General features: G+C 39.2%; 3 protein-coding genes and 1 long non-coding RNA gene across 16 annotated transcripts; all 4 read right to left on the reverse strand.

The window, feature by feature from the left end:
* Window positions 1–10: 10 nt before the first annotated feature.
* On the reverse strand, window positions 11–6,556 carry LOC113730632 (U-box domain-containing protein 44). Its single transcript, XM_027255460.2, has 5 exons — window positions 5,897–6,556; window positions 4,585–5,376; window positions 3,413–3,719; window positions 2,166–2,630; window positions 11–1,763 (listed from the first exon to the last, which is right to left on the reverse strand). The coding sequence occupies exons 1-5, from the start codon at window positions 6,341–6,343 to the stop codon at window positions 652–654; spliced, it is 3,123 nt and encodes a 1,040-aa protein (XP_027111261.1). The 5' UTR covers window positions 6,344–6,556; the 3' UTR covers window positions 11–651.
* An 884-nt stretch (window positions 6,557–7,440) lies between these two features.
* LOC113730638 (internal alternative NAD(P)H-ubiquinone oxidoreductase A1, mitochondrial-like) lies at window positions 7,441–11,865 on the reverse strand. Of its 9 annotated transcripts, none has more exons than XR_011840308.1 (10): window positions 11,120–11,865; window positions 10,742–10,955; window positions 10,483–10,643; window positions 10,241–10,306; window positions 9,828–9,991; window positions 9,294–9,408; window positions 8,224–8,403; window positions 7,972–8,126; window positions 7,747–7,852; window positions 7,441–7,662 (listed from the first exon to the last, which is right to left on the reverse strand). XR_011840308.1 is itself a non-coding variant. In XM_072079408.1 (9 exons), the coding sequence occupies exons 1-8, from the start codon at window positions 11,621–11,623 to the stop codon at window positions 7,974–7,976; spliced, it is 1,557 nt and encodes a 518-aa protein (XP_071935509.1). In that variant the 5' UTR covers window positions 11,624–11,865; the 3' UTR covers window positions 7,441–7,662; window positions 7,972–7,973. The 9 variants fall into 9 exon arrangements, 6 of the variants coding, with proteins under 6 accessions (XP_071935509.1, XP_071935503.1, XP_071935518.1 ...); XR_011840307.1 differs by having other exon boundaries at window positions 7,929–8,126; XR_011840304.1 differs by having other exon boundaries at window positions 7,747–8,126.
* Window positions 11,866–14,532: 2,667 nt separating this feature from the next.
* Window positions 14,533–15,288, reverse strand: LOC140006698 (uncharacterized). The gene is made up of 2 exons (XR_011814399.1): window positions 15,087–15,288; window positions 14,533–14,985 (listed from the first exon to the last, which is right to left on the reverse strand). It is a non-coding gene; the product is annotated as an uncharacterized lncRNA (long non-coding RNA).
* A 2,197-nt stretch (window positions 15,289–17,485) lies between these two features.
* Window positions 17,486–20,474, reverse strand: LOC113730645 (PHD finger-like domain-containing protein 5A). Of its 5 annotated transcripts, none has more exons than XR_003458379.2 (4): window positions 20,141–20,474; window positions 18,550–18,928; window positions 17,940–18,011; window positions 17,486–17,837 (listed from the first exon to the last, which is right to left on the reverse strand). XR_003458379.2 is itself a non-coding variant. In XM_027255489.2 (4 exons), exon 2 carries the CDS (start codon window positions 18,883–18,885, stop codon window positions 18,553–18,555), a length of 333 nt encoding a protein of 110 aa, XP_027111290.1. In that variant the 5' UTR covers window positions 18,886–18,928; window positions 20,141–20,278; the 3' UTR covers window positions 17,771–17,837; window positions 17,940–17,982; window positions 18,550–18,552. The 5 variants fall into 5 exon arrangements, 4 of the variants coding, with proteins under 4 accessions (XP_027111290.1, XP_071935543.1, XP_071935537.1 ...); XM_027255489.2 differs by having other exon boundaries at window positions 17,771–17,837; window positions 17,940–17,982; window positions 20,141–20,278; XM_072079442.1 differs by lacking the exon at window positions 17,940–18,011 and having other exon boundaries at window positions 17,771–17,837; window positions 20,141–20,278.
* Between the last annotated feature and the right edge of the window lie 1,829 nt (window positions 20,475–22,303).

The raw sequence follows: 22,303 nt of genomic DNA on the forward strand, positions 1-22,303 counted from the left end.
TCCACTGAACTATACAAATCAGAGACAATTAAATATGAAATATCATATTTAACAATTACATATTATATAGAATCATGTTTCAGATGGTTTAACACTCCCAAACTAGTAATGAATCATGCTCTTCTTCCTTTCCCTGCCGAATAGGTCGACCGAGAAAAATAAAAGAAGAAAAAAAATATTCGAAGACATGATTCGCAACTCATCAACCCTCGTCGTCTTCTGCAGAAACCCTTCTCCTTCACTCCCTTCTTGCTTTTATCTCTGACATCATCTCGACAGCGACAGAGGCCGGATTCGAAATCGACATGGTGGCCTGCTTACATCGTGCACAAAGGCAACGACTATTTGCTGCTGGCATTGTGCACCAACAACCTTGACTCTTGAGGGCGAATAATCTCAACCACCATACCTTCAAATGCTACTAGACCTGCCATAATCCATTAACTGTGCAACTACCCTAGTTTATCCCCAACATCATACATACAAAATTCAGTCTCTCTATTTTGCTATAAATTTGCTTCTATCACTACACAACTGTTTAAAGAATATGTAAGATGATTTGTTCTTTTCCATTTTTTTGAAAACCGGTGTGTGTGTGTAGGAACGAAAGATAATGGTGGAAATTTGCAATTAGCATCTGACTCCTAACAGCTATCTTTGTCCCCGGCTTTGACTAGATGGCTGTCCACTAACCCCTGATATTTGTTTTAAGCTGGTGAGGGCATCCTGAGCATGGCTTTTTGTCATAACGCTTCCATATTTAAAGGCCTCCACCAGGGCCCTAACAAGAGACTGATTGAGAGATTGGCGGTTGGCGAAGCTATCCGCTCTCAACATCTTATCCACCATACCAATGGCCTTTTCCTGAAGCTCCCCTGGCCGCGATTCTGTGAAGAGAACCACGACTGCATTAGCCATGCCAAGGCTTTCAAGCTCCCCCATAGCACGCTTTAAACCGGCGGGGTTCTCCTGCAACAAGGTTGAAAGTGCTTCTAATGCAGCAACTTGGACAGTCGTATCTCTGTCTGAGAGTGCATCAACCAAAGGCTTGATGCAATTGCTCTTGAGTAGACAAAGTTGGCTACCTTCTTCGCATGGGGTGGCATGAATAGGACACAAAGAGTGTGCTGGAAGGGCCCTAGTACATATGAAGAAGGAAGAGCAGAATCCTTGGGGAGGACTCGGGTCAAAGTCACCAGCAGCAGCGAGGGACATTCCAGATTCTGACAAGTATTTCAAACCCAGGGCAGCTAGTTGTTTCATCCTCACTGTTGATGCGAAAACCAGTTGGTCACGGAAAATGGTCATAACTTGATGCTCTTTGACTACACCAAGACATTGTGGATCAGAGCTCCTACAGAAGTGCAGTAATAAGCCAAGGAGTCCTCCTGCCATGGTGGAATTGGACCTCGAACTTCTTCCATTTGTACTGCAATGCTGGCCCTTTAAAGTGGAAACGATCCACTTAATGAAACCAGTTCCTAACATAGTTTTCACTTCATTTTCTGAGAGGCTAAGATTGGCAAGAATGCAGGCAGCATCAGATCGCTCACCATCTCTGGATTGACTGTCAAGTACCTTGTCTTTGAGCATGACAAACTTGTTGGAAGTTCTAAGTGCACTGGCAAGCTCTTCACCAAACCTCTCAGAGAGGACCCTTGTAAGCCTCAAAGCATAATTCCGGTGTTCAATTTCTGGGCGCTCAAGAAATGTGATAATTGTTTTGATACCATCTCCAGATCTTATGAGAGTAGTGACAGATTCTGCAGAAAAGACAGTAACACCCAATTGTCATTAGTGACGCAGGAGTGTCATTAGCCCAGGATGCTCTGAGGATGAGTTCTGTTTCACCATTAAGCAAGTTCTAGAAAACTAGTTGTGTTAGTTAATGAAAACATCATTTAAGGCTATTTTTCTTACACTAATACAGGAAGGGTGTACTAATATCCAACTGCTTCCAAGCATCTCGGAAAGTTTGGATCAGATTGTTTTCAAACCCCATAATATTGCTGTATTCCAGTTACTAGGGATTACATTTTAATTCTTTCTTTTTGATTTCATGTAAAGCATTAATTTCTCTTTCCTCTAATCCAACTCCAAAGGGAATGGTAACTTATTTTTTCTGCAAAAGAGTGTAAAGGTTATATTGATATGACAAAAGTTACCTGATGCTTGGGGTGAGGATGCAATACGATATAGAATTTGGAGAACAGATAGTTGGCATGGAGGTGATGCAAGTAAAAGAAGCCCCAGAAAACTAGAAATAATTGATTCTGACTGCAGTGGATGCCCTGCCTTGTCAGCAGAAGCTAATTCCCAATGTCCAGGGCTCATCACAATATTTGCAATAATCGATGCAGCTAATGCCTTCAATGCTAAGGATACAACTTGATTCTCAAAAAGAATTTCTGTTAGAGCTGGAAGCACCGCAGAATCAGTAAGGATTGTAGCATTTTCAGCAAAGCATGAAATGTTATACAAAGCTTGCAGACTTGCTGCTCTTCCATCCAGGTTTGATAGCAGTTCAACTAAACTTCTAGCACCCTGACAAGCAATTTGTTCCTTACTGCTATTTGTCAAGGTCATTCTCCCCACTACAGATGCCATCTCTATTTTGACATCATCAGGACCTGTTCAATGGAACATTGAGAGTCAATGAAAAAAAGTTTTTCCTTCCTTTCGTATGGAAGTGTTCATAGGAATATAGAGTATACGTTTCGGATATGATCATTGGTGTCAAGTAGTTGAACATAAACATTAAAGCATAAGAAACTTAAACAGAAATATTAGAAAGAAACCTCTAATCATGCCCTTCATCTATTCAATTATTTTGTTGGAGCCCTGTTCTTAGTTTTATTTGTATGATTTCAAAGCAAATTCTGTTTTATTAAGTAAACAGGTAATTATGTGAATAAATCTTCTGACCTCCGGGTGTACATGCCAATGAATCATCAGACCTCTGATGCATTTTTTTTCCCCCATTTTCTCAAATTTAGTACAAGAATACAGTTACAGAAAAAAGTATAATGCATGTCGCAAAACAGTAATAAATGGTGAGAATATAACTAGTAAGCATTCACACTGACAATATACTTTGGATCCTTGATTATATTTAAATTATTTGTGCTAGATCACCAGAAGGGAAAATGAAAGAGTTTCAGGGGCAGGACTGCTTGTAATGTTGGATGTGCTGAAACATCTACAATAAACAATTTTTCAATGTCCGAGTTTCTGGGAATCTGGACGCCCCAAAGAAATTTTAGTAACTATAAAAGCCTGAGAACTAAGCTTTGAAGATGAAACTTCTCTTATCTGCAAACATGTGAATTATATAATCAAGCAGCCATAGTTCTTAACCGAGTATCCTTGTCAATTTATCCCTAATGTTTCAGCACTACAATAGAATACGTACCTTCGCATAACCGTTTCATTAAAGGTTCAAATCTTCCAGCCACTGCTAAATGCTCAACATTCTGCTCCACCTTCTCTATGCGCTTCAGGACCTCCTCAGCTAAATGAGATAAAGAACGATTTTCCAGATTATCTGCCATACATGAAAGAAGAACTAACGCCCCCTTTTCTGAAGCAATTTTGATGCAGAAATCTTCATCACTTGAGAAGTCAAGTAATAGCCTCACTGCAAATTCTCTCTCTTTCTCTGAGCTCCCAATCAGACCATGTATAGCCGACCTAGTAATCCCCTCTGCAAGCATTATCACCTGGAAAATGGTGTGAAGAGGAAGAACACAAAGGGTCGTAATGTCAAGATAGTGCACAAGATTTCATATATTACTAATTTTAGAAGCTATATTTTACTATACTTTCACAGCTAAACAAAAGGAATAAAGAATTTTCACATGGGTTCCATAACATGCATCAATGAACTTCATTGAACATTGGTCAGCTAAACGACTATTAAAGACCAATTGAGAGACTTTGCAACATATTCTTTGACACCCTAATACCCAATCCTTAGAGTAAAAAGGAATAAATTGACAAGATAAAAAAAAAATGGCAAGATCAATGTGAACCTGTTCTCTTCATTAAGGAGACGAAAGCCTCTCCCTCACACTTTCTTCCTTCATATGATCAAGCTGACTTGCCAAAGGTTGACAAAGAAGACTACTTCACAAAATGAGTGCTCACATCAAGTGTACAATAGCTGGGAATCTACCTAGTGCTCACATCAAGTGCACAATAGCTGGGAATCTACCTTTTTCTTACCATTATATTGACAGGGCCATAACTTTTTAGTTGTGACAAAGATTGAATCCAGCAGTTCATAGGCTAGCAACTACCCAGACAGCCTTATACTTCCTTCTGATAGATCATGAATTCAGACACTTAGAACTTAAAACTACTGCTGAATGCTGCCAGAGAAACGTAACTTTAGTTTCTCAGGAAGCCTAAAGACAGCGTGTTCAGTTGGGCTACATCTATAAAAACAAGAGCAAAAAGCACCAAAGAGATTAGACTACATCACCAATGCCAGCAGTTATCAGGACGTTTTATATTCACAGCACAAGAAAAGTGAAGGTTGCCATGTTAACTTTTTAGTTGTTATAGGAGGTTGAACACACTCACCCTGCTTTCTTCATCCTTGGCCATGCTAAACAATACCATAAGAGCTTTACTTTTTAAAAGTGATCCAATAACCTTCGAAGAATTCCTAAGCAGCTTGAGAATAAGAACAACAATGCCTTCATTTCTGACCCTGTATCTGCTCATAGGATGCTCTTCAGAAATCTTATATATGCTATCCAGTGACCTGTCAATTGAGTCCATCGATGAAGAATCCTCACTGAGATACTCAACAGCTCTCTTAATCTGAACCTCAATATTCCGGGTGACCCACTCATCAATAGCACCAGCTAATCCAATGTTAGGCTTGAGCTCCAATGACTTTAGCACCACCCCAGTAACAGGACAAGTCGGCTCACGACCATCTTCTAAACATCTCTCAAACCAATAATTAATAGCAGTTTTCTCATATGTCTGAGCCGATTCCAACACAACAGGACTCTTCATTATCTCCTTGGTTAAGGGACAAAGAAAGTTCTTAAAAGGCAATAATTGAGCTCCTTCCTCTTCAGAATTGAAATCGAACTTCTGGGTTAGAATATCCGGCTGAATTGCCCAATTTTCGACAATCTTCGCTAATGATGTCAAGATACGCCTATCTGATATAGAAGATGAGTTGCCTATATCATTCCTAAGAAGCTTAACCTGATCAGCTAATGCCAAGTGGTTATTAGAGTCTATCCCCAAAGCTCTAGCTAAATCCATTACCATTGCACCCTGCACTGCTTTGCTGCATTGCCTTCCTTGCCCTTCCTTTTTCAAAGTGCAATAAACTCTTTCTTCATTCTCTGTCACCTACATATCACAGGCCAACAGCTAGCGCACATTAAAACACCCCTCATTGACACAGAGATGGACGCACATAATAACAAAACTCTAAAATGCTACTGCAAGAGCGGAAAGAGAGAGGCCATAAGCACAGATAAAAAAGCGCGCATACTACTATAACAAAACGAAAAATGGGAAAACACATATGCGAACAGACACGCAGACGCACACCCCAATAAAAAACATGGATTAACACCCAAACAACATTATAATAACTGAAACGATAGCAATAATACTAACGACGACTTAGAACAATTGACAGAAAAATGGAAAAGACCGGTCCAGAGCGCACGTAAAACACACACATGCACAAAGGAAACTTAAACCGACTTTTTTTCTTCAGAAACTTAAGAAGAGTGAACAGGAAAGTGGCCAAAAGCACATACTATAAAAACACGGGCAGGCAAAAAAGAGAGAGAGAGAGAGCTGGACTATGTGATGTCATAATATATACAATAATAAGGTGGAGATTAAAAAGAAAATTTACTCTGAAGTGGGCTTGTTTCATATCTCTAGAAAGATCAGCGATTTTGTTTTGAAGATCGGGAATGCCGTCGTCTTGCACGGCGGAGCCGAGGAGCGCTAACCACGCGGCAATGGCTAACGTGCGCTCCTGGAGAGAGGCGCAGAGCTCCAGACAGTTAATGAGCACAAAGATCTTGCTCTTGTGTTTGTACACAGCTAAAGTCTCAGCGACTTGAGTCAAATCAACGGTGATACCTTTGAGAGCAGTCAGAACGGAAGGCGGGAGATTCTCTGGCACCGTTGACCGGAGAAGCTGGTTGACTAGGAAGTGCATCCTCTTGACGTACCCGGAGAAGCGTCTAGCGTTTTCCCAAGCGTACTGGCGGTCGTCGGAAACGGAGACATCGGACAATGCTCGGTGGATTGCCTCCACGGCGGCGTGTGAGGAGGACGATGAGGCCATTTCCATTTTGGGGGTGCGTCAGACGAAGAGGGTCAAAGTAGGAAGTCAGGCATGACTGACTACGTGTGTTTTGGAGCAGTACTAGTAGTAAAAATTGTTGGCCTTTGAGTGAGGGTGAGCGGCAGCGGTGATTGTAAAGATTTTCCTCAGTTCAATTGCAATGCTGGGTGGGATGGGAAGAAGAAGAAAGAGTCAAAGGTTTGACTAGTGGAACTACTTTGACACGCGTATAAATATTAAGCAGTGCTACTTTGCTTACTGCCCCTGGCCCCCCCCCCCCCCCCCCCCCCCCCCCCCCCCCCCCCCAATTGAATTATATCAATTAATTAATAGAGGGTATTAATAACTTGATATGAAATTCAAGGAACCCTTTCCTTCAAAAAAAATAAAATAAAAATTCAAGGAACCCGGCACCCTAAGAAAAGAAAATAATTTCTTGTACAAAGTAATTCCATATTGGAATATGGATTAGAAATTCCATAATCAGGTTTACTACCCAATTGATCCAACATGGCGAATAGGAGTGGTATTTCATTTCATAACCCCTCTCTTCTCACGTTCCAAGAGAGAGTTGACCGTGCAGCTCCCCACTGGTTACGTTACAATCTCTGCTGCTTACAATTAGTACCACCGTGTGTTTTGACACCTTCCCTTCAATTGGGATGGTTTTCTGTTTTGACACCGTCAATTTTTTATTTCTCGGGTGAATGAGCACATCCCTTCCGCGTCTTTGCACTGACTCCAACACAGCCTTTCATTGGCTGACGGTTCCCTGCCCCACTCCTAAAACCTTTTGTAAAGTACTCTTATCACACTCCTCCTTCTCTTATATTTATTTAAAACTTGCAACATATTTTTAGACCAATAGCCTCATCGGTCTGGCACCATCTTTTGGGAAAGGATATATGGCGGTTTCTTTACAGTGTAGTTCCTAAAACAAAAACGATTGCTGCCATGGAAAATTTTTAAAAGATGGCAGGCAACGTGCAAACGTTTCCTCGGAATAAATGCAGTTCTGTTTTACAGCGTAATTCAATCTTTTATAGAATAATCGTCTTTTTTTGGGAACAATGGGTTAAGAATCGTTTAGTCCAGCAGCTGTGTGAGCACAAGGTGCTTTTGAATTTACTCAAATCCAATTGAACAAACAACAAGGGAAGCAACCATACCAATCACAGAAGGTCGCTTGCTTAATCAAGCAACCAATTACGAGTAAATTTGTTTGTTTTTTTTCCTTCTTTGGCAAAATACAAAGGGCTTTATTCCTTCTGCTGTTGCGGAATCATTTCTGCAAAACCTTTTATTTGTCCAGCGAATACCTGTTCCTGCAACCAAAAACATGGTCTCCTTTCAAGTGCATAGCTTGATTCTGCTATAGCTGAATGAAATATTTATTATTGTATACAAACCTAAAGCTTGACAATATCTAAAAGTGCTCCTCGACGTCTCATTTTCTGATTCAGTGTCGTAGTATTTTTGTTCCGATTTTTGCCTTGAATTTTGTATTCTTAAATACTTGCAAAATCACACATTACTAGTTAGCAGTCAATTCAGGAGTATCAATTCCATGATATATTTCGCTGCTACGTACACGAGGATGTCTCTAATGCGAGAGAGCACAATCTTCTGGTTACCTTCATATCCGACTTATATCACGGCCAAATACAAGGGTCGTTAACCAGTTGATTGCTACGTAGAATCTGTTCCTCCAGCTTATGACACGGGTAAGATAAGCAGACCGCCAGACAAACCAGCTTCCAAATCCAGCCACAGATAATCCTCTTGCCTCCTGTACAAGGCCTCAAGAAACTGAGCCACCCACCAGAAGCAGTTTAACTGCCACAACAAAGAAATACACGTACAGATACATTGGGTCATTAACTAACCTTGCTCTGCCTGAGGTCCACAAGGGCCTTGTATCTACCAATGGTCGCCATGCTCCCCAAATGCCTATAGACAAATGGAGACCCAAGATCGATATCCATTGCAGCATTGGCACGTCCACCACCAGCTTTACCAATCCTGTTCAGTTCTTGTGCTAGATATTTTCCCTGCCGCTCAGCAACCTGGCCAATGTATACATTGCAGAAACAAATTACTTGAGATAGTAAAAGTACGTCAAATTGATGTAGTGCCAGCCGGTCCACCAATATGCAGCCACAAATCTTCAACCACACAGTGCAACACAAGAACTGGAGATTTGCTACATGCAAATCTGTTGTACTTGCTAAAAATTCATGTCATGATAGTCAAGAATTGGCAGTATTGATCAACCTTAGCAAGAGGGCACCCTACCTCATAAAACTTATTACCATTGTTGGAACAAACATTATGCAATCAACAGTTAAGGATTTGTTACATTGTCCAAAAACTGAACAACTGGAAAAAGATGTAACCTGGATGTATATATATATAGACACACACACACACACACACACACACACACATATATATATATCAATAACAACAAAAAACAATGTCCTCATTGAACCAAACCTTTGCTAATTCGCAAGTTCTCTTTCATAATTCTTTACTCACATTCTGTTAGCCTTTTGTTTTTCATTCAACAATCTGTCGAGAAAAGAGCAGAAACTAAGCTTGAAAAACAGAATATTGGAATTATTGAAGCACGAGGAAGGTAGTCTGGGATACGGATCTTGGGTTTGGAAAAGTTGACAGATCCAGTACACCTTTCTATGGGGAAATGCAAAACCAGAACAGATCATATCCCAAGCATGACAAAGTCTAGCTTAGGAGTTCCATAATAACTTTTCAAAATGAAAGGGAAGAAATGAAATACAAAATGAAATTTCAAACCTATACCCACTTAACCATATATAACTTATCAATTTACTGGATAGAAAAGAAAGAGTTACCACAAACGTTCTCCAACTATGTAACAATTATAACACTTTTCACACAAAATTATCTGCATTAAGTATTTTCCTTAACTTACCTGAGCCAGAGCTGGAAGCACAGGCTTGCCTGTTGATTCAAGAAACCCACAGCAGTCACCAATAGCAAAAACATCCTGCACAGCAGGGACACGAAGCCACTCGTCTACCCCTATCCTGAAGATGCACGAACTGTTGTAATAAGTCTTTCAAGCGCAGAAAATAAAGAGAAATTGGAAATGGAAAAGAAACACAGCCCTGTTGTAACATCTAGTGATCAACAATTTGACTACATAACAATCATGTAAAACTCTTGGAGGCAGTGCAAAATTACCATGTGATGTTCCAAAATCAAACCTTAGTCAATTCAAGTTGATAGAAACCTGGATGGATAAACTTGTAATTCTATCATATGGAAGAATCCAAATCTTTTTTCTTTCTCTTTTTTTTTTTGGGGGTGGAGGGCGGGGAGCTAATATAAGTATCTAGGAGAAGGAATAAATTTTTATCCATTTGGAGGCCAATAACCTTATCAGAAGCTTAAGCTTTCAAGAATCTGCATGTATAAAAGCAGAAGGTATCGAATCCATGCTGACCTTCCCCCAGGTGATTTGGGAACATCCACGGATTTGACAAAAGGTGAAGGGCCAACGCCAGTAGACCACACCAGCAGACCATAAGGTACATCAGTCCCATCACTAAGAACTATCTTCTCAGGTTGAACATCCTTCACAATTCCACGAACTAGACGAACTCCTGACTGAGAAGCTACTAAATTAATAACAAAAATCACAAACAACACTATGAGGTCTGACATGCTTAATAGAAGTAAATTAAAAATACCAATTGGTAGCCAAGGTAAACAAAATAAACTACCTTAATCCCTAGTCACAACATCTAGGGCCATACTTTCATATGATTGAAAAACATAGAAATAACAATCGTTAAATTAACATCTCTGCACATATATATGTGCAAATGGACATACAAACTCTTACCAGGGTCTCACCTTAATCAACTGCTTGGTTGCGTATATCCGCAGGCGATCATCAAAGGAAGACAAAATCTCATTTGCCTGGAAATGAAGAAGCGGTAACTTGTTATGATCAATTAACACTTTGTGCAAAACGAGTATTATACAAATAAGTAATAATTGCAATAGGAAAATGTCAACGCACAACAAAAAACAAGAAGAAGAAGAAAAAAAAGAAAAGTGAAGGCGCGATACAGTATTTTTTTTATTAGCTTTACCTCAATCAAAGTAACGCGTATATAATCCTTGACATGAGCGTATCTCTGGCGGACATCCCTCGTGATAAAATCACTAAGTTCACCGCTGAACTCAACGCCTGTTGGACCACCACCAACAACTACACAATGTAGGAGCCTACGTTTCTCTTCATCACTAACTCCTGCCTCACCGGTACCGTATCAGCAAAAAGAGTCCAGAATAATGCTAGTTCATTCAAATGTGAGCAGAATTTGGGATATAAGGCAGCATAACGGATACCTGGCACATCAGAGAGCATGAGATTAAGAAGCAATTTCCTCCGGATTTCCTGAGCATGATGAACCTCGCGTAGAAAAATGGCATGTTCTTTAACACCCCTGATGCCGAAAGTTGACGCTTCTGCTCCAGCTGCAATCACCAGCTTGTCATATGCAATGGTGAAGTTCCATGGCTCCAAAGTACCAGCCCCATCAGTTACTGTTTGGCAATTCACCTACCCCAGAAAAAGAAAGAGAAAAAGAAAAAAAAAAAAAAAAAGGAGTAATGACCGCTAAACAGCTAAGGAAACTATGCTAAAAAAGAAAAATATTGCTTTCTTAACACGAAATTTATAAGTATCAGCGATGATCATCAGACCAAAAATGAGGGAATATATACCAGATGGTTTTGGAAATCAACGCCGGTGGAGTTAGCAAGGAAATAGTACGAACCGGGTTCCCGAGAAATGGCAGGTTGGATCCTTCCAATGGGTTCGGCAACAGACCGGAATTCCAGAGTGCCGACGCACGTGGAGGCCAGCAATGGAGTGAAGACCATGTGATTCCTGGGGGAGACGCAAACGACGTCGTAAATGCTGGTATCGATATCTTTAATGAGTCTGCATCCGGCCCATCCCGAGCCCAAAACCACCACCCTCGCCTTCTCATCCCCCTTTGTGGGCGCAAGCCCAGCATACGTCGCGGCAACAGTACCAGCTCCACTGCCTTTATCACTCACCTCCGCCTCCGCCGCCTTCTCTTCGGTGGCGGCGGTGCTGAACTGTAGCAACTGGTGGGCGAAAGCATAGGAAAGTGACGTAGCAGTAGTGATGGGTTTGAGCGACGAGTGTGTTCCGAAGGTCGTAGAGGAGGAGAGGGGGATGAGATTTCTGAACCAAGGCATGGCGGTTTAGGGTGGAAGCTGTTGGTTTTAATATTTTATTTGTTTCCTTATGTAGTAGTAGTGGAAGGCTGGTACTTTTTATGCTGGATAATGGATTTAAGGGAGGATTGACGACATGAACGAATTGGTGATTGAGGATTTAAGAAGGGAATTGGAAGATTCTCTGATTTTTGGCATCCCCAGTTTTTTGGGGAGAGTTTCTGTGGTTTTGACGGAAAATGGATCGAGTACGGTCATACGAGAAATTATTATCATTATTATTATTGTCATTGGCTGCTGCGCTGGGACGACGAGACAGGTGGCGGCCTGATGGGTCAACAGATGGCATGATGGTGGTGGCTATTACCTGGTCGAGGATTCGGTGAATCAAAAAATTTCGCGCCCCGCAAGAGATGGAAAGGTGGTATGGTGGTCTCTGTCCTTTTCTTTTTTGGTTTTAACAAAATGGTCTTTGTCAGTTGATAATATTAAAAAAAAAAAAAAACAGATATTACTTAGAAAAAACTGAAATAAACAAAGCCTTTTCTTTGGCAAAGTAGTTTGTTTTTTTCGTTTTTGTGCATAATTTCTTATTTTGGTTTTCCATTTGTTGCTCGATGAAGTTCAGAAGTTAATTACTTGATCTATATGTTGTTTTTCCTTCTAAACTAAAAATTTAATCTATTTTTATGTTACGAGGGAGGAAGGTACCCAACACGATTTGTATGGGATTGGAGGTGAACCTCCAACTGGGCAACAACGAGAAAGGCAAGTAGAAGACGTAAGCAGAGTCGACTTCCTCTTCCCATTTCCATCCTTCTCAGTTTTTTTACTCCTCAAGAAGATGGCCTGGTGTTGTGCAGTGTTTATATATGTAGAAGTCTTAGCGCTGGCGTTGTGCAGTGAGTATACGCATGTATAACAAAGATCATGGGCAACCCCCCCCCCCCCCCCCCCCCCCCCAAAAAAAAAACCACCAAGGAAAAAAAAAACCATTTTCATTTTGGGGTTGGGGAAGATTGCAGTTGACATTCGAGCAAATGGTTTGAGACATGATGCGAGAGTATTGTGGGAGTATCCGAGCGGCGCATCTTGGGTCAACGGATTGCTGTTGCTCACCTAACTAATTTAAGGTAAGCTGCCGTTTACCATAATTCCTTTAGTTGGGTAGCACTCACAAACTTTACGGACTCCAGGAGATTGAGAAGCACATGGAATTAAACTTGTGACTTCCACGCCAACCAGTCCGAGATAGCAATTCCCAGTAAAGAATTCCAATTCATATACTAGTTTTTATAATTCCGTTGTCTTCATCTTGGTACCTTATTAACACATTGAAGGCTCCTACAAGTGAATCATCACACATTCAGCTCATTTTAGTACCTTAATAAATAGATTGAAGCCCAAGTAAGTGGAACATAAAAAGCGGAAAATAAATATGCAATTAAACGAGCTTTGAAGGAAACTGATAATCAAGTCATTTGTTACAAGGACAAAATGCATTCCCTTGCGACTACCCTAAGATCAATTATAGTAAATTCCTGTCAATGCATTTGAGAGTTGCGTCTTTTTTTTCTTTTTGTCTGTCCGTCTAACGAGTGTCCACTTGTTAAGATATAATTCATTTGTTAACATTTTTAAGGAGAAGAAGCTATCCTGCGTGTTGATATTGTCAGTGCAATATTTATCACATACAAATCGACAGGTAAGAACTCATTAACAGCATCTAGGCGAACACATATATAGTGTAAACTTTGTGTGGCTTTCTACAGACACAAACTGTCGGCAAAATTAACTTCACATCCAAAAGTGTTTCTTGTGCTATAGCCCGATTGCAAAAATCAAAAAAGACAAAGAAAAAAAAGTTTTGTAGGTTCTGTGACCTTCACTTCTTTTGCCTTTGTTTTTTTTTTCTTTTTAGTCATATCTTTTCGTATATAATTAAAGCATGAGACATGGTTTCGATATTGAATTCTTGGGTTTTCTTAAATGGGTCTAAAATTTATCATATATATCTAAAAATTTTCTCATAATCCAAATCCAAACAAATTTAATATCGTCCACCCTCCACGAGAATGAAAGAACACTACTAGCTGGCAAAATCGAAACTGTTTCCTGTAATGGCTCACAACAATATTTATTAATTTCGGCTGCCACTCACGGTCGCGGGTTCGCTCGTAGTAACGGCCCACTACTCAAAAATCTTCGCCCCTATTTATAATAACTTATAAGACACATGCTGGTTGTTTCAAAACCAAGATTCAGCTTAGCTAATCACAAGGTTTTTGGTTTGACTCTCTAACCTAATCTCTTTTCTTATCCCCTCTTGTATGATTTTGAGTGTCCTCTTGAATAAAAAAACGTTTGATTGTTCTAAACAAAAACTAGGATATATAAAGAGTTTGGCTAATGAGTATCCATTAAGAGCACTCATTACAAGTAGCCTTAAGTGTTTGTTTTTTTTTTTTGGTTTTGTTTTGCCAATAAGTGTAATTAATTTGAGAAGGTATCTAAATGCATAAGGTGCAATAATTGTGACTGTATATATTCACATGGTAAATAAGCAAACATCCTTTAGTAAAATCCTAGCATGAATGATTTGTTTTTTAATTTAATTGTCACTGATAACGCCTAGCTATTCATAGTATAATCTTATAAGACGAAATATTAATTCCTTTAATTTTATCCTTAAATCTCCAAGCTTGATGGGCGTTGGACCCCAAAAGGACAAGTAAAATAAAATGTTTCAGCATGTGTCACACATATAGATATAATCAATACAATCTAACTCCTCTCGGCCACTAATTGTGATTAGAAAGGAATATGCATCAGTTGATCTCTAAAGTTTCAATTCACAAAGAAGCAAATGTTGTAGTAGTGGATAAATTGCAATCCTCCTCCTCCTCCTCCTCAATGAAAATGCCACTTAATAACAAAGTCTTGAACGTACGTGAATTTCATTAAGAAAAAAAAAACATGGAAAGAAAGAAACAGCATACACAACAAACCCTTCAATGAAATGTAAACAGGAAACAGTTGCCTTGACGAAGCCCTCCCTAAGCATAGGAAGGAATATCCATAACCGCAAAAATAAACAAAACATCAAACGGAGCTCTTTATTGCACAATGCATCAGTTGATCTAAAGTTACAGTTTTAGACCCCCCCAGGATTGGATCATACTTTTTAGCCGCTCACGTCGTATGCAGAAAAAGGTACTGATAGCAAATTGCCGGACTTGGTTTTATATATCAACGTTTCCTGGGCCGTCATTTGCGGTGACCGCGCCTAGGATCATGGCCGGTGTTAGCCGAGGGTGCGCTGTAATCATCAAGCTTGATTTTCAGAGACCTTCCTTCCATCCCGGCAACAATCGTCTCCTCTTCTGAAACGGAGAGAGAGCCCATTTATATTTTCTGTGAATATGTACGGGTGTTTCGTTGGAAATAGGTAAATGCGTGAATGGATAATGATACTCGAAAATACCTGAAATGAAAATGGTGTTTCTAGCGGAGCAAATAACGAGAAAGGCAAGCAGAATACAGAAGCAGAATCGACTTCCTCCTCCGAAGCCCATTCCTCTTTTCAGTTTTTACTCCTAAAGAAGACGGTGTTGTGCAGTGAATGCCCTTCCTTCTATATAGAAAGAGTCTACGACTGTGGGTTCCTGGCCCTTCCTTCTATATAGAAAGAGTCTACGACTGTGGGTTCCTGGAGTCATATATATATATATATATATAGCGTCATTTCTGTTCCCCTTTTTTTGTTTAAAAAAAGAAAGTGGGGTTTTGGTGGAAAATTGGAGTTGACATTTGCAGGTTGCAACCCGTTTGCGATGTGAAGTTTTCTCGGAGCATCTGAACCGCTCATTTTGGGTCAACGGATTGCTTTTTTTTTTTTTGGGCCAACGGATTGCTGTTGCTTGCTTGTCTAATCAAGGTAAACGTAGCTGGGTAGCGATCACAAAGTTTACGGACTCCATGAGATTGAGAAGGTAGGAAATTACTCTGGAGAGTGTGTTTGAATAGTAAACTTATTTTAAATAATATTTTATTTATATCATAGACATAATTTGAATTAATTTTTTTTTGTATTTCACATGCATCAAATCCTAAAAAATGCTATAATAATTGTTCTAAATAATATTTGAAATAATCTCATATTGCATCCTTCATGTAGTTTTTTGGACAATATTTCCCCCCTGATTTTAGTTTTATTTTTGCAACACTTTAATGGCCCCAAATCCAATGAGTAGAACACAACAAAGTATTGGGACCGACCCAAATGAGTGGTTAACAGGGAAGAACCATCTTCCCGATGAAATGAATTATGGAGGAAACTAATAATCAACAAGTTAATTGTCACAAACAAACTATTGGGATCAAACCAGTAGTTAGGGAAAAAGTCTTTCAGAATCTTCCCCTTCATCAATTTAAGGATTCAAATTGTGTTCCTGACAATTACAGGTGGGTGAAAGAGAGTGTGGATAGGGATGAAAAGGTCTTATTCCAGGACTTATTCCTTCCACTGGGATTCTCAGCTATTTCCGTACCTTCCGATTATTCCCATGCCAGAGTCGTTTGCAGGTACCATCAGAACCATTCCACTAGGCATTTTATTTTTCATTTTATGATGTGAAATTCAATTCAAGAGATTCAAACATTGAGGACTCCTTAATTTGTGGTGGACGAGCCATATACATGTCTCATATCACAACAACATCTTTGGATGCAGCATGAAAGTAGAGAGAACTAGCAATCCGACGAAGTTCAGCGTTCGCGTTCATCACAAAGTCTCCCCGGCCAAAAAGCCATCCTGCTGCCTGAACTATGTGGCTTTCTAGAGACAAAAACCGGTGGCCAAGTTAACTTCACACTCACTGGTGCTTCTTAAGCTATAACCCCTTCTGCAAAACCACGTACATATACACGTAAGCTGGGGCGAATCTCTACTAGCCACTATTTACCCCTTTTTTTTTGTAATAAAAAATTTATCTGAATTCGACTCCAACCATAACCACGCGTTAGAATATGTTTTTGAGATCTAAAGTTACTTGCAAAAGAGCGATCCTTATTGAGTCCCTTCCACGTACCGGTCAATTAAGAAAATAAATGAACAAGAGTTTTAACCCAGCACCAAATCAGTTGGGATCCTCTATGTCACTATTCGGTGTCAAATTCAATGCCAATCCCACTTATCATATGATGGTAGAAGAAATTTAAATAACTAGCACATGACAAATGAAATAAACAGGACACTTGACATAAATATAGAAGTGGCACTGAATTGTCACTGAATAAACGCACCAGTCGATGGCACGTGCAGCGTCTTCACGAACTGACACTTAAAAATTTACCGGATAAAATAATCCAAAAAAACACACACCAAGAGAACAATGTCATTCATTAGAGGTATTAAAATGGATGACTCCAATGACTTTGGACATGTCATGATTGGATAATGAATTTAATTTCATCAATTCATTTATATCAATTTAAATAAATGAGTACTCATATAAATATATTTATTTATTTATTTATTTATTAAATACATATTGATATATCCAATTACCCATTTATGAACTACTTAAAATTCTACTTATTTTTTTCTTTTTTTTTAGCATTTTTTTGACAAAAAAAAATATTTTGTTATTAGCAGATTGATAAAAAAAATTCAAATTTATTTGCTTAACACTCACTAAAAATTGAATTTAAATATATATATAATTATTTTTAAATAGATATACATGAGTGAATCGAATCAACTCGCTACTTTAATTGACTATCCGTTTAAATCCATTCAAAATTAACGAGCAAGTTTAAATGAATTATTGGTGAACAAATTTGGACGAATCAACATAATTAGTTGTGATGGACACCTCTAAATGTCACCAAGCAAGAAAACCTTGCGGAGAAGACTTTGGCAATACATATTAGGCCTGGTAAACTCGACTAGCATCAAAACATCCGGAAAAGTAGAGTTATACTCGACGGGTTTTAAGGAGAAGACTATGGTAATACAAACTAGGCTTAGTAAACTCGACTAGCATCAACACATCCGGAAAAGTACAGTGGTACTTAACCAGTGTGCCACGCCTTCGTTATGGTAACAACTTTGTATTGTTGTCTTTTGTTTGTCACATGGCATCTAAGCATGCTGTGTATTCCTCCTTTCAATCGAAAAAATTGGTGAAGAAAACATGACTCCCCACCGTCCAGATACTCGACCGGATCTTACCTGATCAGAGCAAGTTATAAAAAGAGGAAAAAGAACTCAGAAAACTGCTTTTAGCCAGCGTCATGACAATCAAGCAAATTCTTCAAGCAAATATTACATTACCAGAAAAAAAGGTCATCTGGCATCTTTTGCATAATCTGACCTGCTGCGAGGGGCACAGGCATGAATGTGGATCTTTTAACAAGAAGATTATGGACATAAACAAGAAAATGGAATATATTAATTTTCTGTTTACACCTTCAAATAACAAGCAAAGATCAACGCAAAATGGTGCATGCCATGGAAAAATCCCGCAAAAAAGCGGGTACCACAGGAATCACTGAATCAAGCACCCACAGCAGGGAATATCCAACCAAAACATACATAACAGAAACTAATATGCAAACAATTTTGACAGCTAAAACAGGTTCTTGAAATACACCTATCCATAACAATATCAAGTGCAATAAGTTGTTGATACACCATAAGAAACATCAAACTTAAAAAACCGCTAGCTGTTTATAAAGTGAACAAACTTCAGAGAATTACCAGCCAGAAAGGAAGTTCAGCTTTTGCAAGGCCTAGAAAGAGATTGCATACTATAGAGAGAGAAATTTCAGATCATTTACTTCCCACAAAAGTAGATATAAAGATATGATTTTGCACTTCTATCTTACAGTAGTACCACAATTCCAATACACCCCCAATTAGTGAAGCAATGATGAACCTATACCTTCTATCTTTTCTTGAAGCCATATTTCTTGCGCTCATAAAACAAATCTGTCTTAGCACTTCCAAGATTAACGATTTTAGGACACCCATCCCGATCTTTCTCTTGTTGGGTACACTCTTTACAGTAGTAGGCATCAGAGATTCCCACTCCTCCACAGATGACACAGCGACCCTGAAATGATCCGTAGTTGCACTCATCACAAACTCGGACCAGCGTGCAAGGGCGCACATAAGAATCACAGACTACACACTTTCCGTCACATTTTTCACAAAGCCGTCCAATGGCTATCCCCGGCTGCTTCCTGCACATAATCAAATCAGGATGATGCTTGGCCATGTTTTCAACAGATAAATCCCAGATCCCAAATCCAATTAGTAACCTGCAAAATGGACAGACTCAAGGGTAAGTTACTAAAATTGGTAAACAACATTTAAGACCGAAAAGTTGAAAGACTTCACCAGAGTTTCATATTAAACGATTTCGCAGGATCAATTTAGTGCAATAGAGAATCTCTATTTCATTGAGATCATTTATCATTTTATAAAGTTATAAAGTGCCACAAGCCCCTCCAACTAGCAAGCATCAAATGAAAGCTGAAAAAGATAGTCAGCATCATATGCAGATACCAGTCATAAACATGATCAGCCAATATTCTACCTTGCCCTTGCCACATGATCCCAAACACTTGGTCAATTTTGATCCACATACAATGTGTAGGTAAAAAGACGATACAAGAGCTGCTGAAAACCAGTGCTCATAATAACAAGTGCACAAACCTTCAGAGTAGCTATGTTATGCACAGAATCACATATTAAGACAAACTTTCAGCACTGGATATGTTATGCACAGAGTAAAACAGATCAACAATAAAAAGAGCACGCTATTCCTGAAAACTTTAATCTGTAAACTATAACGACTGTCCTTAACCACTTTACACCTGTATTTTCGCCAAGGGAACTACAAGAGATGGATCATACAGACCTTAATTTTTATATTGTATATGCCCGAATTCATCAAAAACCTTTTAGCAATTAAATCAAAACTTTCCACATAGCATAGGCAAGTTTGCCACAAAATGCACTACAGGACTGTTCAATGCCGTCCATATTCTGGTAAAAGATTATAAGGAAATAAATGCATCTTTTGCCTATTGTTTTTTTAACCCAGAAACGAACACACGCTCCAACCTAGAAATTGTTTTACAACATACAAGCCTTGATACTAATATTTTGACAAAGAACCATAACTATTAGGGCTTAAAAGTGGCCTGGAAACTAGGCCATTCCATCAGAAATAGTGGACATAATTAATTCACCCAATCATTTTGGTTGGTAATGCTTTCAGCAAGTGACTGTGATAACCAGTTTGAAACCAAATATCATTACCAAAGGTAAAACACACCAGGTAACATTAACTTGTTCCCCTTTACATCATAATCGAATTTTAAGGCATTAGACCACAAAATCAGAACCTGGATATCACGATAGACATTAGCTAAAACAATAAGACTAACATATTTTCATAAATTATTAAACACAGAGAATTCTACAGACAAGAAATGGACAACGATAAGATTTTGAAAAGTACTAACCTCGTCCCAGCAAGAATGCTATGGAGAGTTTCCGACGGAAAAGGCACGCCTCCGTCAGCAAGTCCCGAATTATCTATCAGCTGGAAGATTGAGGAAGGCAGCTGCTAATCTGTCAAGGTGCGTGAACACAGAGGCCCGACTATAGAATACGCAATGGAATGGATAGTAACTTGAACCGTATCCGAAAAACAAAAGTCTAGGTTAGGCTCCGCCTCCTGATTCCTAAACTGGTGAATCAGGTCGGATGTTTTGACCCGTAAACTCAACCGACAGAAGAGCCCATAACAGATTAGAAACTGGGCTTTATTTCTTTCTTTCTATGAAAGAGATTCATAATTAAATATTTACTAGGCTTTAGAGTTTAGACTTCGGTGACATTTGCATTCTATGTATACATAAAAATAAAAAATAAAAAAAGTTTATCCATGAACCGCTGGGCTGGAAACAATAATATATTTCGCTAGTGGTAGCATTTTAGAGGGGCTCCAAATTCCTTACCATTTCTCGACTCTGACCCCAAAAGAAAAAAAGAAAATATAAATTACCTTATACTTTAACATTTTACATTCGATCTCCCTACTGTTCAATAATATTCACTTAAGTATCTTTTTTTTTCCCGATACAATAGATTCTATTCTATACGTACTCATACTCTATATTAGGGGAAGAGGGATTTAAAGAGGTTAAAGAGAATTTGGTGAACCACCACAGGTCCAAACGAGTATGCGGTGAACTAACAGAGGACCTAAAGAGATCAAGAAGAATCCAGTGAACCACCATCGATTCCGAAGAGATAAAAAAAATCCGATAAATCATCACTAGTTCAAACAGGTGTGCGATGAACCATCACCAAAAAGTCTGGATAATAAAATACAGGTTAAGAGATTTGACTTACGCCTAAAGAGAATTTTAAAACTCTGTTAATAGCCAATAATTTTAGGAGTAGTTAGTTAATTACTTTTGTTTGATTGATGTATAATTGCTCCTAGTGTAAGTTGTATAAGTTTGGCACTTCAAAATTGCAGTCCAATTAATTTTGAATTGCTAGTCTGCCCATTTTAAAGTAGTAGTTGTACGAAAAAGTAGTCGAGATTTGTAAAAAAGGGTTCCATGCAAGGAAGTTGCTAACTTGGCTCATAGGCCTAGGAGCCAACATCCGGACACGGATTCCCCTCCATTATATGGACGTTAGAAAAAGGGTTCTTTTTTTTTTTTTTTTGGAGAGAGGGGGGGGGGGTGCAGGGGGTTTAGTGTTTGGCAGATTTAGCCAAAACCCCAATTGCCCAACTGGTCAATCTATCTTTAGACCGCGCCAATAATTTCACAGCTCAATTACTCATCACATTAATAAATCAGATCCATCATCCAAAAACGGTGGATGGTATATTTGGTTGCACTCCAACCAAATCTTGACCGTCAAACAATCCAATTCAACTCTAACTAGAAATCTTCTCAAACCAACCGAGTCGCAAGAATAGGCAACAAAATAAATAGGCAGCAGCCGTTTCTGAATCTGATGACTTCAGCACGCTCCGCTTCCTCAATTGCCATTGGAGTCGGTCAATTCGGATCTACTGTATGTGTATCTTCCCCACTACTGGCCCCACAAACCTTTCCTATTGGTTTCTTGAATCTTGACTGTTGGGAGCTTTATCCTCAGAAATTTTTCTCCCCAAAAAATAATAAAAGCAACCCTGATATATATATATTTATTGATATACAAAATCAAAGGTAAATTGGACTTTACAAATACAATATACCACTCCATCGCCAACTGTCCTCTTTGCACAGGAGCTCCTCTGCGTTGGCAAGTGGCAATCCGCGACGGGAAGCTCTCCTCCTCCACCGTCCATTTCCACTTCCACACATCTCTTCTGTTCTGTGGCGAAGATCTCTATCCTCGTAACGACTCCCCGCGAATCCTGAAACTTGTGATTCATGTCTCTATCTTTCCCCGGTTTACGAGTTTCTACGCGGTACGTACTAGTGTACTGGTGATGTGCTTGGTCACACTTACAATGGGACCACGACAGTTGTGTCAAAGATCCACGAATAATTAGGGGCGGCCCCTTCCGCTTCTTCAACTTTGTGGCTTGGAAGTGGAGTTAGAGAGAGAAAAAAAAAAAAAAAGGACCCAAATTTCCTTGTCTAAATCAAAGCATA

Source organism: Coffea arabica, chromosome 1c, assembly GCF_036785885.1.
Source record: "Coffea arabica cultivar ET-39 chromosome 1c, Coffea Arabica ET-39 HiFi, whole genome shotgun sequence".
NCBI lineage: Eukaryota > Viridiplantae > Streptophyta > Magnoliopsida > Gentianales > Rubiaceae > Coffea > Coffea arabica.